The 16342-nt window shown below is 39.6% G+C and overlaps 1 protein-coding gene across 2 annotated transcripts in view; it reads left to right on the top strand.

The window, feature by feature from the left end:
• Positions 1-12326, top strand: part of nnt (nicotinamide nucleotide transhydrogenase) — a 37460-nt gene extending 25134 nt beyond the window's left edge. For both annotated transcript variants that reach the window (XM_063478666.1, XM_063478665.1), the window contains exons 17-22: positions 1742-1921; positions 2157-2316; positions 5858-5939; positions 7711-7829; positions 8572-8687; positions 9944-12326. In XM_063478666.1, coding sequence (XP_063334736.1) covers positions 1742-1921; positions 2157-2316; positions 5858-5939; positions 7711-7829; positions 8572-8687; positions 9944-10087 — 801 coding nt within the window. In that variant the 3' untranslated portion in view covers positions 10088-12326. The remainder of the gene's footprint in view (positions 1-1741; positions 1922-2156; positions 2317-5857; positions 5940-7710; positions 7830-8571; positions 8688-9943) is intronic.
• The last annotated feature ends 4016 nt before the right edge of the window (positions 12327-16342 follow it).

Genomic DNA, 16342 nt, shown 5'->3' with positions numbered 1-16342 from the left:
AAATTAGACTTAGGATCTATAGAGAAGCGTTTTACAGTGTCAAAAAAATAAAGGAAAGTGATAATTGTTCTCTTTAGAGAGTCTTTAGGCCTTCAAAGTTTCATTTACTGATGCTGAGTACTTTATACATTAAGTGAAGCCAGGCAGCACATGTTAAAAACGGAAGAAATTTTATGCACAACAGCGTGTTGGAGTTTCAGTATTTTCTCTCCGTTTTTACACGTGCCAATCCCCCTAAAAAACATCAGCATGTCCCTGGAGAAGGTTGATGGATATCATTTCACAGTTTGTTTTATATTTCTGTCCTCTAATCAGTCGTTAAAATACAGTATAATGCATCATCTACTGTACACGTGTGCGTTTCTTAACACTTCTGGATCCTGCTGCGGCTTTCGTAACTGCAGTTGGCTCTTATTAAACGAAAGCTGTTCAGATGATAGCGGGACTGGAGGACAAGAAAAATTTGATTGTGAAAAATATGTCTAAATCTAGGATGATGTTTTTATCCTTTGAAAATGAAATGTTGTTTATTTAATTATTACAAAACACTAAGTGGACAGGAGTTTCATTCTAGTATATTTAAAAGTTCATAAGGTTTTGTTTGAATGTGAGTGTCTCAACACTTGAGTGGGAATATTGCATATATTACATTACTTAACCTTAATCCTAACATTGTAACATTCAGACATTAACCTAACAAATTATTAGTTGTATTTTGACAGTCGGATTTTATGGAATAGCACCTACCAAGGGAAGTAAAAGAAAGAAAGAAACATTAGTCTTGCTCTGTGTGCACACTGCAGAGGAAGGACAGAGATGTTTTCATTGTGTACCAATCTCTGTGTAAAACTGTAAAAGTCACACTGGATCCTGCTCTGCTCTGTTTCAGTAAAGCACCAGGTTCATGTGCAGTATCACGGAGCAGGAATGTGCGGGGCTCGGCTCTACACACTCAGAGCGAGCACTAAGTGTAGAGTTGACACGACAGAGCCCAAGTTTTGGCACGCGCACATGCTACAGGATTGTTTGGTCTGTTGTTAGGTGGCGACTTATGATGTCATAATATGTCATGCATAATGAAAGTTTTGTGGTTAGAAATTAGATGTTATTGTCGTGGAATTAAAAGGACACAATGCTTTTTTTTAAGGTGTTACAGGTGTATACACACCAGAAATGGGTCATTGTAGCCTGTTGGTATGTGGTTGCTGAGCAACGCATTAAAGCTACTTTCAGCTGCTACTTTGTCACGTCGGTGGGTAGGTCCATATCTGTTTAGTTTTTTTTGTTTTTTTTATACCAGATGCTCTTCTTGATGCAGTCCCAAAGGGATTTGTGTCTCCTCCCAGAGTCAAACCCGAGATGTTTTGTTTGTTAGGTAAATGTGTAAACCACTACATTATGGAGCTGCTGCACTGGCCTCATAATATCTGATATAGACAAGAAACGTCAGGGGCCTTTGTGCCAGTTTTAGCTACTCAACTCCTGATTGTGTTGGAGGAGTTTGCAGTGATGATTTAAGAACTCTGCTGCTGCGCTGCTGTATGTTTGCAGCACAAAGTTCTAATATTGGCACATACTGGACGACATATATGCAAAAATCGCGGCCAATATCATTCGACAACGTCAGCAAACGTGTCTGTCAGTTGAGCTCATAGCTGCTCTCAATTTTGCTGCTCTAATGAATGCTTAAGATGATCACAGGAGTGGGTTTAACCACACATTTCCTACTCCTTTCTTCCAGGGTGTAACACTGACAGCAGCTATTGGAGGTGCTGACATGCCGGTGGTAATCACCGTACTCAACAGTTACTCAGGCTGGGCCCTGTGTGCCGAGGGCTTCCTTCTCAACAACAACCTGCTGACCATCGTCGGAGCTCTCATCGGGTCATCTGGAGCCATTTTGTCATATATTATGTGTGTGGTGAGTGGAGCACAGACTCAGCATCTCATGTGGCAGATAGTTTAATGTGGTTGTTCCTTATCTGTCCACCAGGAGGGACTCTTAACTTTTCCATTATACCAAGACTGTGGAGTTGCTTTTCTAAATATTCCGGCCACAAATGTGTGAAATTCATAGCCATGTTTTGTTTTAGACAAAAGCGTTTAGTGTAAAGTAAATATGAAATAAAGTATCTTAATTTTTCCCCCTCCTCCAGGCCATGAATCGCTCACTGGCTAATGTGATCTTGGGAGGCTACGGCACATCTTCCACCGGCACAGGAAAGCCCATGGAGATTACAGGGACACACACAGAAGTCAATGTGGATCAGACTGTCGAGATGATTAAAGAGGCCCAAAACATAATCATCACTCCAGGTAAGACATACACACACAACCCTATACTCACACTGAGGATTTTATGTGAGTGGAAAAATACAGTACTTTGACTTTGCCAGTCTCTTTTTTGCCATCATTAGCACAGTGTGTTCTGTTTATTTAACCTTTTGTTAACCCGTGTTACATCATTTTGCTGGGTTAATTGACAAGTCCTGGTGGAGCGCACGCGCACAAACACACACAAAAACACATACACACACACGTAAACTCGCTGTTAGGTTTCTGTGTGGTCGTCAGTGCTCGTAAATAGACATTCTGCAGAGCAGCTTATGTATGCAAGGTCAAAGGGGGAAATTAGATGGAATGAGGGTATGTTGGTTTTTTTGTTGACAACTCAAATACCACACTCCAAATTGGCTTCTAGTTCCTTTTTCAGGGTTAAAGAGTGGGTTCCAGTCTTTGTTCCAGCTATATGATTTTCTTTGTTTCACGTGTTTTCAATATTTGTCTAGATATGTGCCTGAACCTCCCACCTGGACTATAACGATTGTCCTTGGAGCTGCTGCTCTAAACTCATTATTGTGTGGCCCACTGACATTTCGGTCCCCTCGTCTAGACTGTTGTTAACCATTCGCAGTTCCAAATGGTTGTTTCGCTCACGTGGGTACATGTAAACACAGACCAAAGGCATCTAATCTGCAAACTGGTGATTCCAGTCACAGCGCTGAGTGCCTGTATACAAAAATGAAGTCTTCAGAGGAAACCGCTGCAATTTACAAGAATTGCAAAATTAAAGTGGTCACGTGGTCAAGTGAAAAAGAGGTGATCCATGGAGAGAGTGGCATCCAATTTAGGTTAAACCATCCCACCCCCGCTTCTTTTCTGGGAATAATGGAAGATGAACAGGAACACGTCTGACAGCTAAAACCAAAACCAGCCCCCAAAAAGAGATATATTTTCTTAGCCTTTTCTCAAAAATGTTTCACAAACAAATCAACACCAAGACAGGATAAAAAATAAAATACCAGACATTTCTTCAGTTGGTCTGTTATTACTTATTTCCTGCTCCATATTTTGAAAGGTTTTGAATGATTTACATTTCAGAGTAATAATCATTTATCTTGTACTTGGAGCAGCTTCTCGGGGCATTCGCTGCTGTCTTGTTTAAGCCAATATTCTTCTGATTGGCTTCGCCTCACAAGCAGAAGGTTTGAACAACAGGTGGATGGGGATTCTGTGCTAATGGCCAGAGCTGTGTGCTTGAAATTATCATATGGAGGATACCCCCTCTCTTTGACATCATACAGATCCAAGAGTAGAAAATACTGGCTGAAACTAGGCATTTTGGGCAGCTTCCAGCTAGTAGGGACACATGCTGGACAGTATAAGCTTTTAATAAGTAGCAGTATATGTGTAAGACAGAAGTTAAGCGGAATCAGTCTACTTGAAAAGATTCCAGCGCAAATACGATGATTAAAATCATTATCGTTCGCTTATCTGAAGTTGACTCACCTTGAAAGCAGGCGAGGTGAGTCAAGGGTATTCCAGATGTTCTTCTCCCTCTCACAGTTCTCCATCTCAAACTCTACCCAGGCCATATGATAATATAATCTCACCAGTGAATTCTGGTACTACTTTGGGATCTTCTTCAAGTTTGTCATGCCCAGAAAATCTCCAATTGGTGGCGCTGTGACATCCAGATGTCTTGGCTCCTTACTCTCTCTTTAAGGCTGATTCTAACCACCCAGTGGGAGAAATGCATTTTGGCTGCTTGTGTTCTGGTCATTACAAAGATCTCATGATCATGGGTGAGGGTTGGGACGTAGATCGATTGTTAAATGAAAGCTTTGCCTTTTGGCTTGACTCTCTCATCACTGTGACACTCTGGTACATCTCCTACATTACTGCTAAAACCATCGCCGATCTGCTGGTCCAACTCCATGTGCTCCATGTTCCTATCACTTGTGAATAAGATCCCAATCCTGGGAACTGAAATCCATTAAAACAAATTATAATACAATCTGTTGAATAATTGGCCGTTTTAAACAACATCAATCAGTTATCCAGACTTTGTTGCAAAGTCTGGATGTCACCAAGCTTCTAAAATTCCACTTAGTGTTAAACATTCAAACATTCTTAATCTTAGATTTGTTTACAATTCTGTAGTTTTACAGTTTTAAGGTCTTTTCACTGCACATGTGCCATTTGTCACCTGTAATGACAGGTAAATGTAAAACTTACACAGCCAGACTGTTTCCACTGGAGACTCTGAAATCATAAGAATTTTCTGTCATTGTGTATAAATTTGTGCGTCATTCGTGATAAGACTTTCTAAATGTTCAGCTGAAATTTGAATATATACAACGCTTCATATGTCACTGTACAGAACCCAGTACATTAAAATGTGCAGAACAATCGGAAATTTAATTACTAAAACATGACAATAGCCAGAGTATAGAAGTAATATTTTTTTATGGCTATGCCTGCATAACTCGCATCAGCCAAATGCATGGTTTGTTGAGCTGTGTGAGGCAGCAGGAGTTTGGTGTTGTTTCTCTGCACCAGCTTTCAGTCAGTGCCCTTGTTTCCATTTCACCAATTCCCTCTAAATTGAAGCTGTCACAGTCAGTTTGCCTGACATCTGTGGAAATGATTAAGACACTGCCCCGATAAACACGGTGCGTTCTTGGCATTCATCCGGCTCATGTCTTCATGGTCTGGGTCCACTTGTTGTTCTTATACGAGAAGCTCCACTGAGAATTTTGGAAGCGCAGAGGGATACAGTAATTTTGACAGAGGGAGGCAGAGAAGTGAAAAGCGCTACATTTTTCATTTTTGAGCTGGGTGGCAGTGGGTCAACCAATTTTCTGGAGATTATTTTGGGGGTGGGGTCTCTGTTTGTCTTCAGTAGAATTGTCATTTTGATTGGTGTGCTGTAACATGAAAGTTTCTGACTGGTTGTTGTGACAAGGTTAGTAAACATCACCGGACCGTTTGACATGTGTTTGTGTGTGTGAGCAACAGCGTGAGTTTAAAAAAAAAAAAGAAAAGAAAAAATCAAGTAGCATACTCCAGAATTATTATCAAACGTGAGATAAATCCAAGGCTGGAGGCAGAAGTACACTCTGTGTATTGGGTTTTATGCTACATTGACAATAAATGTCAACATGAATTTATGTAAGAAATCTTAAAATGATAAAAGCAGGATATTACAAGGAAATAAAGTGGGTTAAAAAATACTCTGTTTTTACCCTTTGGTCATTCAGTTCATTTTCAGAATATTTATATTATTGGTGAGTCATTAAAGCAGCGTAATTAGACTGCAGAAATTAGATTTGAAGATTAGAAGATTGTTTCAGTCACAGAGACTGAGTGAGATGAAAGGGATTTTACAAATAAACATTCAGGCACTGTGTTGGCTGCCTCACTCTAGCTATGCTCCTTTCCTGCATGTGCTTTCTGTAAGGTATATAGCTGTAACCACAAATATGTTTTGGCTAAATTTAAAGGGTTTGTTTGTGCTGGGTATATATAATCATCTAATTCTTGTTGTCTGTTACTGCTTTGAAATCTATTTCAGGTTACGGTCTCTGTGCTGCAAAGGCCCAGTACCCCATTGCGGACTTGGTGAAGATGCTCAAAGAGGCGGGCAAGAGAGTCAGGTAAAGGAATGATAAAGTTGACTTTTTTTAAAGTATATTTAATTTGTCAAAATAAACTGCTGCCAAACGAGTCCATGTTTAGTAAAAGTGCTACAAAAAGTACCATCAATTTTGTTTGATTGTACTGAGCATCTCTGGGTCATTTTCAACATGGCTGCTACTTTTAGATCAACTCCCCCTTTCACTTGTGCCTCAGTGATAGGCACCGAACCTCCTTTAGTGCATCAAAATCAAAATGTCCCATCCTTCTAAGTGATTTCCATTTTTGGAAGTCCCATTGAGGCAAATCAAATGAGCGAAAATTATATTTGTAGCAAAAAAACCTTTGTTTTGAGTGCACTCTGTGCCACCACATGATGACACACACCACAGTCCAGTTTTTTCAGACAACACCTGGTCTAACTCCTCACCTGATGTGCTGCCTTTGGCATTGGAAACGAAGAACTTTTTAACCGAAAGCTGCTGGAGGCTCAGTCCCAGTGACGATCCTCTACGGGAAATTTGGGTCAGTTTTGAGCTAAAGCTAATGTTCGCTGTGCACAAGTTTAAAGTCTGTGGTGATATCACATAACGGGCGGTGCGTGTGTGGTGGTGAGTGTAAGTGGTCAGATTTGGACTTCAAATGAGCCATCTAAAAATGGTAGCTGCACTGGAAGCTGTTTGGGTATATCAATACATAAAAGTTATACTACGAAGGACATGACCAGCAAGCAGAGACTCTGACAAGGGCAACAACACGTAGTGGGCATGTGTGTGTGGTAAAAAAGGAAATGCGAAAGAGAGGATGCGAAGGACAAGGTACAGTGGAAGCATGTGTAATTGTCCTGCCTCTGTCGTTTGATCCTGGCTCTTGCAGCTGCTATTGCTTAGAGCATTTGTACTTGATTAGAGGAAAGTGGGTGGTCAGAGAAAAACAGAAAAACCTCCTTCACTCTGATCTCTTTCTTTCATTTTTTTTTTTTTTTTACATTGTTCTGTATTATTAAAACTCTTTTTTTGTCACTTATTTTCTTACTCTTTGTACCTGCTTTTGTCACCTTTTCCGCTTGTCTTTTTCATCCAGCCTCTTCCTTTTTACAGGGTACTAGCAATATAACACTTGGCCACAACTTCTGCTCATCCAGACCAAAACTACCGTGTTCCCCACTGTCGTCCTGTGCATGCAGACCGTATGGAAATACACAAAAGGCATAAACTGACTTGCTAATTCATCCCAGAATCAGCAGGCCATCTGCTGTCTGTATCCACCGAAGCTCGTTAAACAAAAATAAAAGATCAAACCTCCAAATAGTGGCCAAAGTGATTGGAAGCTTTCAGAAAAGGAGAACCAGCCACCAGTATTCAGTGGCTGGTGCTAATTTCCTACCGTGATTACATTACATGGCTAATTGAGTTTGAGAGCTGTGTATGCCCAGAGACACACACACACACACACACACACACACACACACACACACACACACACACACACACACACTCAACAAATAACACTGGTGGAGGAGTGCAGTAGGTGTGTTTGTGTGGAACCAGACTGTAATCACACTCATCTCTCAACTCTATTTGTCCAAATACTTCATCTTAACGTCTCCTCCTCCACCTGACTCCATTTATTTTGATCCCTCGTTAGGCATCTTTAACATTACTTCTTTTCCATGTCCATGTCTTTCTCTTTGATTTAAGGAAGTTAATGGCAATCAAGAAGAACTATGAACTAAGTTTGTACAAGTAGGACTGATTTGAAGTATTCATTTTAATGTATTTTCACCCTCAGGTTTGGTATTCACCCGGTTGCTGGCCGTATGCCTGGTCAGCTAAATGTGCTCTTGGCTGAAGCTGGTGTCCCGTATGACATCGTCCTGGAAATGGAGGAGATCAATGAGGATTTCTCTGGTGAGAACTAGTTATTTCTGTCATTTAAAATCTGCACATTGTCATTAATTCATCCGTAAATGCTGCTGCCTTTTTACAGAGTTTACAATCAGACCCATTTATATTTACGAATGTAGGGTTAAAAGGATAGTTTGACTTTTATTGGGAAACCTTCAAAGGCCTTATATAGGTGAGAACAGAATTATTGGCCCTCTCATGAAAATTAAAAGTATTGCCCACGTGCTGTTACAACAGAGCAAGGAATTTTTAACACAGCTTTCTAAACATCCCAGTTTTATTTTGGATGCTTACATTAGTTTTGGTTTGCACACAGAAACAAAGTTATTTCACAAAAGGGCTAAAAGTATTATTAGCTGATGCTGTTGGTCAGCTGTGTGTCCTTTTTTGGTGGGTAACAGCCTGCAATCGCTCGTTTTCATTTAACAAGTCTCACAAATGTCTTCTGAGCAATTCCAGCCCATTTTTCTTTAGTGAATCTCTCAAATGCCTTTAAACGTGATGATCTTCAGGAATGGGCCTTGACCTCCAGTTTATCCCACAGATTCCTTCCACACTGACGAGAGTCACAGTTCCAGGCATATTAAAGCATCCCCAGAGCATAATAGTCCCACCCCCATGTTTCAGTATTAAATGAACAAACAAAATTGAGTGGGTAAAGTGTTTGGTATTTTACCTAAAAAAAAAAAAAATAAATAAAAAAATTGATGTGAAATAATGGAGATGTGTTCGTGCATCCTATCAGAAACTGACCTGGTCCTGGTGATCGGCGCCAATGACACAGTTAACTCAGCGGCCCAAGAAGACCCCAACTCCATCATCGCTGGTATGCCCGTGCTGGAAGTCTGGAAGGCGAAGCAGGTGAGACATCTGGCGCATGCATGAGTGATAATAAGATTTATCCTGAAGCACAAAAACACGAAGAGGAACAAATGGAAGCGTTTACAACAATTCGACTGTCTGCACCTGCAGACCTGCTTCATTTAAAGATGCACACAAACCTAAAGAAAAGAAGACAGAAACACACATGTATAGACGTATAAACCCAGGCTCTCACAGACTGTTGCAGTTCCAGGTGCAGTCCCATCCTGATCTCATTACTGAGACTGTGTCCGTGTGGAATATCAACATTTGGAGCATCCCACTGGCACTGATCAGAGATTTGGGATTTATACAGTGCTCCCACTAGTTTCCACACAGGAAATAAAACAGGACATTCTACCTAACCGCACATGCAGAGACACACATACAGATTTTAAATCATTCTTTTTTAAGTGCTCAATTACACTTTCATCACACGCCACTTTTATAATTTAAATAATCTTTGGCTTTGACTCAGAGACTCATTCTTACTAGGAATTGCCTACTAAGAAACTTTTAAGGGTAAAAGTTGGAGTGTTTTTAGCATTTTTCAACCATCATTTCTTAATGGACCATTTTGAAATTTCGTTGTCTAGAAGACTACTTCAGCTTAGTCCTCCAATTTTTTTCTTTATCATAAAATTCATAGTGTGTGGAAAATAAGAGAGAACACCATCACCACTTTTAAATATCAGTATCAACAGAAATTTCAGTTTCCTTAGATTAATTTGGATTTGACACCTGAGAAATATGAGAGTGAAGTTGAATGAAAATGTGTTTTGTTTCCATATTCAAGCTTTAATATCTGTCAAACCATTCTCCTAATTTGGACTGTTTTAAACAATATTATGTGCCTTGTATATGAGAGGCTGTAAATAAAATATCCCCCTGCCTGCAGACGTCCAAATCTGCTGTCAGAGATTGGGGATTCAAATATTTCAGAGATTTAAGCATCCATAATTCTGTGTTAATTGGAGCTACAATCCTTTGAGTCCAGAGCCATAGTGCCATAGATTTACCCTGAAAAAGATTAAAGTTGCTTTGTGAATGTGATCCATGCACATGGCATGGTGCAGATTTATGCGCTGTAAGTCGAGCTGCAGTGCCTCAACCATTATTAATGGAGGGATTGAATGGTGAAGATGAGGAAAACACTTTTTGCAGATGGTCCTTAAAAACTTTTTCTTCTGTTTTGTCATCTGTTTGTTGTCCAATCAGAAGCTTACCAGCCTGTGTGAATTTGTCTCCTTCCATAGGTGATTGTGATGAAACGCTCCCTGGGTGTGGGTTACGCAGCTGTTGACAACCCCATCTTCTACAAACCCAACACTGCGATGTTGTTAGGTGACGCTAAGAAGACTTGCGATGCCCTACAAGCCAAGGTCCGGGAGTCCCAGTAACATGCCCCCTGCTTCAACCAGGCACCTCCGCTGAGAGCACACACATGGAGAGAGAAAGGACGAAAACAATAAGGCTTAGTTTTTCCAAAAGTATTCCAGCATTCAGTTCATCTTTGTCCAATTGCAACGCAGCCAAGTGAACAAAGATGATTAATAGGGTAAAAGCTTTTCTGCAAACCCTTTCTGTGATCTATAAATAAAAGCAAATTTGCTTTTGCAATCAGAGCTGAATAATGCAGATATTGTAGATTTATCATTTCCTAATGAGGTAATGCACAACTCTTTTTATTTCTAGATCTCAAAGAAAGGGTTTGTCAACTTTCTGCATGTCTTCTGTTTAATAAGGGGAGCAGCTGACAGCGAGTCATCATCATTATAGAGACGTATATTAATGTAAAACAGCCACAAATGTAGATAAGATGTTAGAGATGATGCATTTCACTGTTAAGGTGTTTTAGAAAATAGCCAATAGCTAAAAGAAATATTAGACTTGGATTGGAATTTAAAAAATATGATGGTGAATCACCAGAGGAGGTATGACAGACTTAAGCGCTAACATTTTACCACCCTGGAAAGATTCCTCGCCCCTTTTTCCCCCCACTTTGGTTTTGTTTTAGTCATGTGTTCCCTTTGATAGATCTGCTCTTTTTCCCCCCCGTACAAGTAAAAAGAAAAAAGGCAGAATAGTGCAACATTTCAGTTCCAGTTTTATACTGTATTGGGAGATTTTTTTGTATTTGGTCTAATAATTATTTTAGAAAATGTCTGTATTTAGTGCTGTTTTGCTTTTTCTCTTTTCACTTGAGTGTATCTCGTGACCTTCCATCAATGCCTCGTGTTCACCAACCACACTTTGGTTCAAGAAAACAGCTGAGAAAAAATCCATTCAGACTTCTTCCGTCAGATGAGCAATGCAATAAACCAAAAGCATCTGAACGTTATGTGTGCCACCACAGCTGTGCTGAACGCTAGTGAAGCCCGTCTCACTCTTACAAACACACTCTGATAGCCGACTGGATTTTTATGATGTGTTTGAACCAGATGTGTTTCTTCTTTCTGTGTGGTTCAGATATTACAGTACACTAAATGCTATCCTGCTGGCCTTAATGGTAAAGAAGGTTTCGTTTTTTTTTCTTTTAAGTGAATGTGGCTCATCCACTCCAATGCGTGCCCTCATTATTGCTCTACAGTGAAATGAAGGTTTGTAAAGTAGGGCCATATGTCCGTCGGCCTTGTTGCGTCGAGTCTAAGCAACTAAGCAGTTATTTAATTGAAATTGTTGCCACGATCCAGCAGATATGAGGTGTCCGTTATCATGAAGTACTTCTAAAATCTTTATTTCTTCCTTTCTTTTATTAAAGTCCAAAACACAAAAGAAGTGCCAAATGGCCCCTCGAATTCGGAAAGATTTGCGTTATGAAAAAACACTTGAGTAGATCACAGACCAAAAAAAGATGGCAGCTTCCACTTTCTACCTGTTGTGTCACAACTGAGTCATGTTTGAACGTGCTCCATTTATTTTCTGCTGCAGTTGCACTGCTGCAGCACATCAATTGGCAAGAATGTATATTGTGGCGTAGTTTGAACAATAGTCATGAGGTAACATGTGAGCAGTCTTCATCACTTTGTAATCTACAAGTACTGTATGCATTAGTTGTTATAGTATCATCCTGGGACCTGATATGTTGACAACTGTCCTACCTCTCCATGATATGGCCAATACCTTTCCACGGGACCTTCACCTGACCAGTCACCTATTACGTAATCAAGCACAGGATCAGGACAGACAAATTCCAACCAAACACAGGACCAATAGCCTTCTGTTTTGTGTTCATGTTGCATTTTTTAACCACCTGACCTCAGTTTGCTGCCAGCATGTTTGCTTTGTTGTGCAAGTGTAGAGCTGCACATGTCACTAGTGCTCATGAGGGCCTATCGTTCTCACGTCTTAGCTTCCACAAGGAAATGCATTCTTTGTTTGATATCGAGCAAATTAAAAGTGATGGAAAATCTTGATAATTCTGCTAGTATGCCTCCCCCCTTATGCCTGTTGCGTTTCTTCTTCTTTTTAAGGAAAGTATTTTTGTAAAGAGGCAGAGCAACAATGAGGTTTTAAAGTTGTACAACGTTTCAGTGCACCATGTTAGGGAGACGAACTGATGAAATGTACTGTGAACTTGTTTTTTCCCCTCTTTTGTTTGTCATGGAACATTTTCATCCCTAATAAATCTGTATTTACACAAAAGTTTCCTGAAAGCGTAATTTCTTCCCTGACGTACACTTAAAGGTGAAAGGTGCAGTTGAATTCCCTTAAAGTAAACATGCTGATCTGCAAGGATTTCCCTGAGGTCTGCCACAGCTGTGAGGCTAATGGTACCAGCCCAATCTTCTATGGCAGAGTTGAAAACTAAAATATTTGCAGCAATTAACTAAATGAAGGATCACAAGCTGGAGGAAGGAGTTTTATCCACACTTCCACACATGCATCATTTCCCCAGTGCAGCTTTACAGAGACTAAACAAGACGACTGCCACAACGCCGGATACTCATTAAACATGGAGAAAATTCAAGAGTTTATCCCTAATTCCTTAATGGCTCTGAATGAACTTCGGTTTGTGAGGGGCAGCCAATCAGAAGAAAGTTGGCATAAAGGTAGCACAGTCTTATAATGTTAAAATGGCTGTGTGACACCAGCCATTGTTTTAGATTCTGATCTGTGAGTCATTCAGAGTTACTCCAGCTTACTCCTACCATGCTATTATCACTTTTACACTTAGAAATATGGGCTACAGCACATGGTCATGAGATTACATCACCTTTGCTATTCCATTTGTGAACAAAACAAGGAAACGCTGCATTTTGAAGCTCAGAGTGTAATTAGAGTAAACAAATATGTCATCTTGGAAAAGTTCAAGCTTCTTTTGGGTGACATATTAATCAATGCATGCTCTTGTTTTTTGTTTTTTAATCTGCTTTCCCTTGACTAGATAAAAGTCCTGTGAAGAACTAAGTACATGTGATGATTCGGTAGCTGTTAGAACCACCTTTAGAATAAAAATTGAAGTAATCAACAATGTGAGAGATTTTTATCACTCTTGCATTAACATTAAATAATGTGCAACTCTCTTAAGGCCCCATCAGAGCATTTCAGTTGGGTCTAGACCTTCACTGGGTTTTTGTAACACCTTGTTTTTTTTTGTTTTTCAGCCTTTCTGTTGTAGATTTGCTGCTGTGCTTGGAATCTGTAGTGTGACCCCGTGTGACCAAGATTTGGTTGTTGGACAGATGGCCTCACATCTGACTCTAGAATCCTGTGGTAGGACTGCGTGAACAAATTGCAAATTTCCCAATTGATAGCAAAGTGCCAGGGTCCCCAAATCGTCACCCCTGTGCTTCACAGATTGTATGAGATGTTTGTGCTGATATGCTTCGTTTTTCACCAAATGTATTCAGTTTGGTCTCATCCGTCCAAATTTGTTTGGACATTTACTTAGAAGTCTTATCCTGTTCGGATGTCTTCTCCTGGGAAGATCAGCAGCTGTCTTGAATGTTTGTGGATAATATTTCTCACCGTAGAATGATGGCCGTCAAATTGTTTGGGATTGGCCTTATAACCCTTCCTAGATTGATGGGCAGCAGCATTTTCTTCTCTAAGATCACTGAAGATATCTTTCCAACTTAGCATTGTGTTAACACACGTCTGAATGCTGCACATTAGCAAACAGCTCAAAGCAGTGAAAGGGTTTCATTTGTATTTATTCATTTATTTATAAAGTATTGCTGAAAAACATAACTAACATTTTTGTGTTATAGAGAATAAAAACAGCATGAAAAATTTAGCAGCATTTTTGCTTTGATTTTTAAAGCATGAAAGGAAACTATAAAGACAAATACATGCTTAAGGGAGCGCACTGATCGCTTCAGATGATAAGATGGTAGGGTTCACGATAAGATATGATACATTTCGTGATGATACTAAACGAAAGACAGCCATAAAAATAAGACACTGAAACACAGCTGGGAAGTGACGTAACTCCGGCCACAAACATGATTCAAATTTTTGTTTCCCTTTAAAAATTAAGGTATAAACAAAAAATAGTCCTGGCTCTCTGAATGGCAGCGGGTAGAAGATGAGCACAATGGGTATGAAAGCCACTTTAACTCTAACTTCAAGGTGTTCCTCTTTTGCAGAATGGGATTGCATGAGTCTGTGATGAGGGTTTTTACAATGACTGAAATGTAAATATCAGCCTGTGTGATATTTTCACCTACAAGCAGCACTTGATTGCTATTCATCAGCAAAGAGTAAACTAGAGGCACTTAGAAGGGGAGTGGTACCCACATAGATTGAGTTGATTAAACTGTAGATAGATTTATGGACATGGGGATTGCATGTGTGCGTGATGAGGGTGGTTTCATCCTGTAACAAGTGCCACTCAGACAGGCTGTTATCTGGTTGCATGCTTGAGGAGATCTAAGGAGAGCTGTCACTCCCAGAGCACAGGCTAAATGCTGTGATAATTATAAAAGAACAGGTTTGGAAATCACTGTCAGGCAATTCCTGCATGTTTATGTTTGTTTGTTTGTTTTCTTCTTGAATGTAAACAGAAAGCATTTTTTATATGTCTGCAACACGCATCAGGAGGACTGATGCGTGTGTGAGAGTGTGTGAGAGAGGGAAGATCACTGCAGAGGTGACAGTCTCATCAGCTGAAGTGGGACACGCTGCCAGTATTTACTCAGAGCGCAGCATGTTCCAGACACAATAAACCTCCATCCTTCCTCCCAGCAGGGATAGTCTGCCCTCCTTGGAAAAAAATAGTCACACACACACACACACACACACACACACACACACACACACACACACACACACACACACACACACACACACACACACACAGACAATTTGCTTAATTTGTTTTTCTTGGCCTTGCATGCGATTTGATGTGGAAGGTATTTAATTATTTATGACAGGAGTGTGTTTTGATGAGAGAATACTTTTTAATCTTTTATCTGAGAGAAATCGCAGAACATTCAGACTCCTTAAGTAGAAATATCACAATGTGAATCTCAAAAACATTTAAAATATGGCATGCAGCTGAGATGAAAATAAAATTAGATAAAAGCAGTCATTATAAAGCTTGTCCCTCAACACTCATTGTTTTATTTTGTTTTGGGTTTTTTTTGTTTTTTTTAGTCCAACGCTCATTCATTACATATGTATTCATACAAGCGCATGTTTCCACCTTATCTAACACTCTGATGGATACATCAGGGGCAACTCAGGGTAGCCCAAGAATACTTCAACATGCAGACTGGAGGAATCACAGATTACTTCCTGAGCCACAGCCCCCTCTGCCCCCAATTTTATGAATAAAATTATAGTTTTGTACTTTTGTTTTGTTTGTATTTCAGTTTAATGTTTATTAGTTTCAGTTTAAGCATTTTTCATTGCTATAATATGAAGAATATTTGTCCGAGGCGTGATTTAAGATGGATACCACAATCACATAGCACTTTTGAAAGCAGCTGACTCACAGTCAAACATCCTGAGTCTCAAGAAAACAAGATGCTCCATGAGCCAAATGTAATGCAAGTATTGAATTGTCTGTATATAATTATGAATGCATATAGATTAGACTGATTGTGTATAGATGCTTGTAAATAAGTATATCCATGCGTGTGTAGAAGTGCTTATACGTGAGCAGCAATGTTCAAATACTGTTTTATTTCTGTTTTTCTTTTTAGTTTTTACTTTATTTCTTAACTGTGTGAGTTATTATGAAAAACGTCTCTTGAGGCAGGTTGTTTGACCCAAGTGACAAAAACTACGACTAACAACATCTCCCGTGTATGTTTATCTTTATTTCAACTAGCTGGAAAATATTGTTTCAGTTCTCATTTTTATAAAGTCTTGTTTTTATTTCAAAAACTTCTTTAAATCATGGGGTATATCGATAGTCACATAACTTACAATATTCTGGCATCACATTCAAAGTGAAATGATTATATCACATGGTGAATCTGGCTGATCTTACTGCACAATGGAAACGAAAGGCAGACTGCCTCATGCCCGACAAAAGTTCTCGCAGTGAAAAGGAAGCTGATGCTACACACAGATCTGAGTTAGCATGTGTGTCTGTGTGTTTACTTTCCTCTGTGCAATAGACAGATATTCTCTTGAGTAAATGAGGCAATCTTGTTGAAAGGCATGTAAATTTAACTGTGTGACTGAAGGGTTATGTTGATGGG

This window comes from Pelmatolapia mariae, linkage group LG7, assembly GCF_036321145.2.
Source record: "Pelmatolapia mariae isolate MD_Pm_ZW linkage group LG7, Pm_UMD_F_2, whole genome shotgun sequence".
In the NCBI taxonomy this organism is placed as follows: Eukaryota; Metazoa; Chordata; class Actinopteri; order Cichliformes; family Cichlidae; genus Pelmatolapia; species Pelmatolapia mariae.
This window is presented reverse-complemented; position numbering and strand designations above follow the sequence as displayed.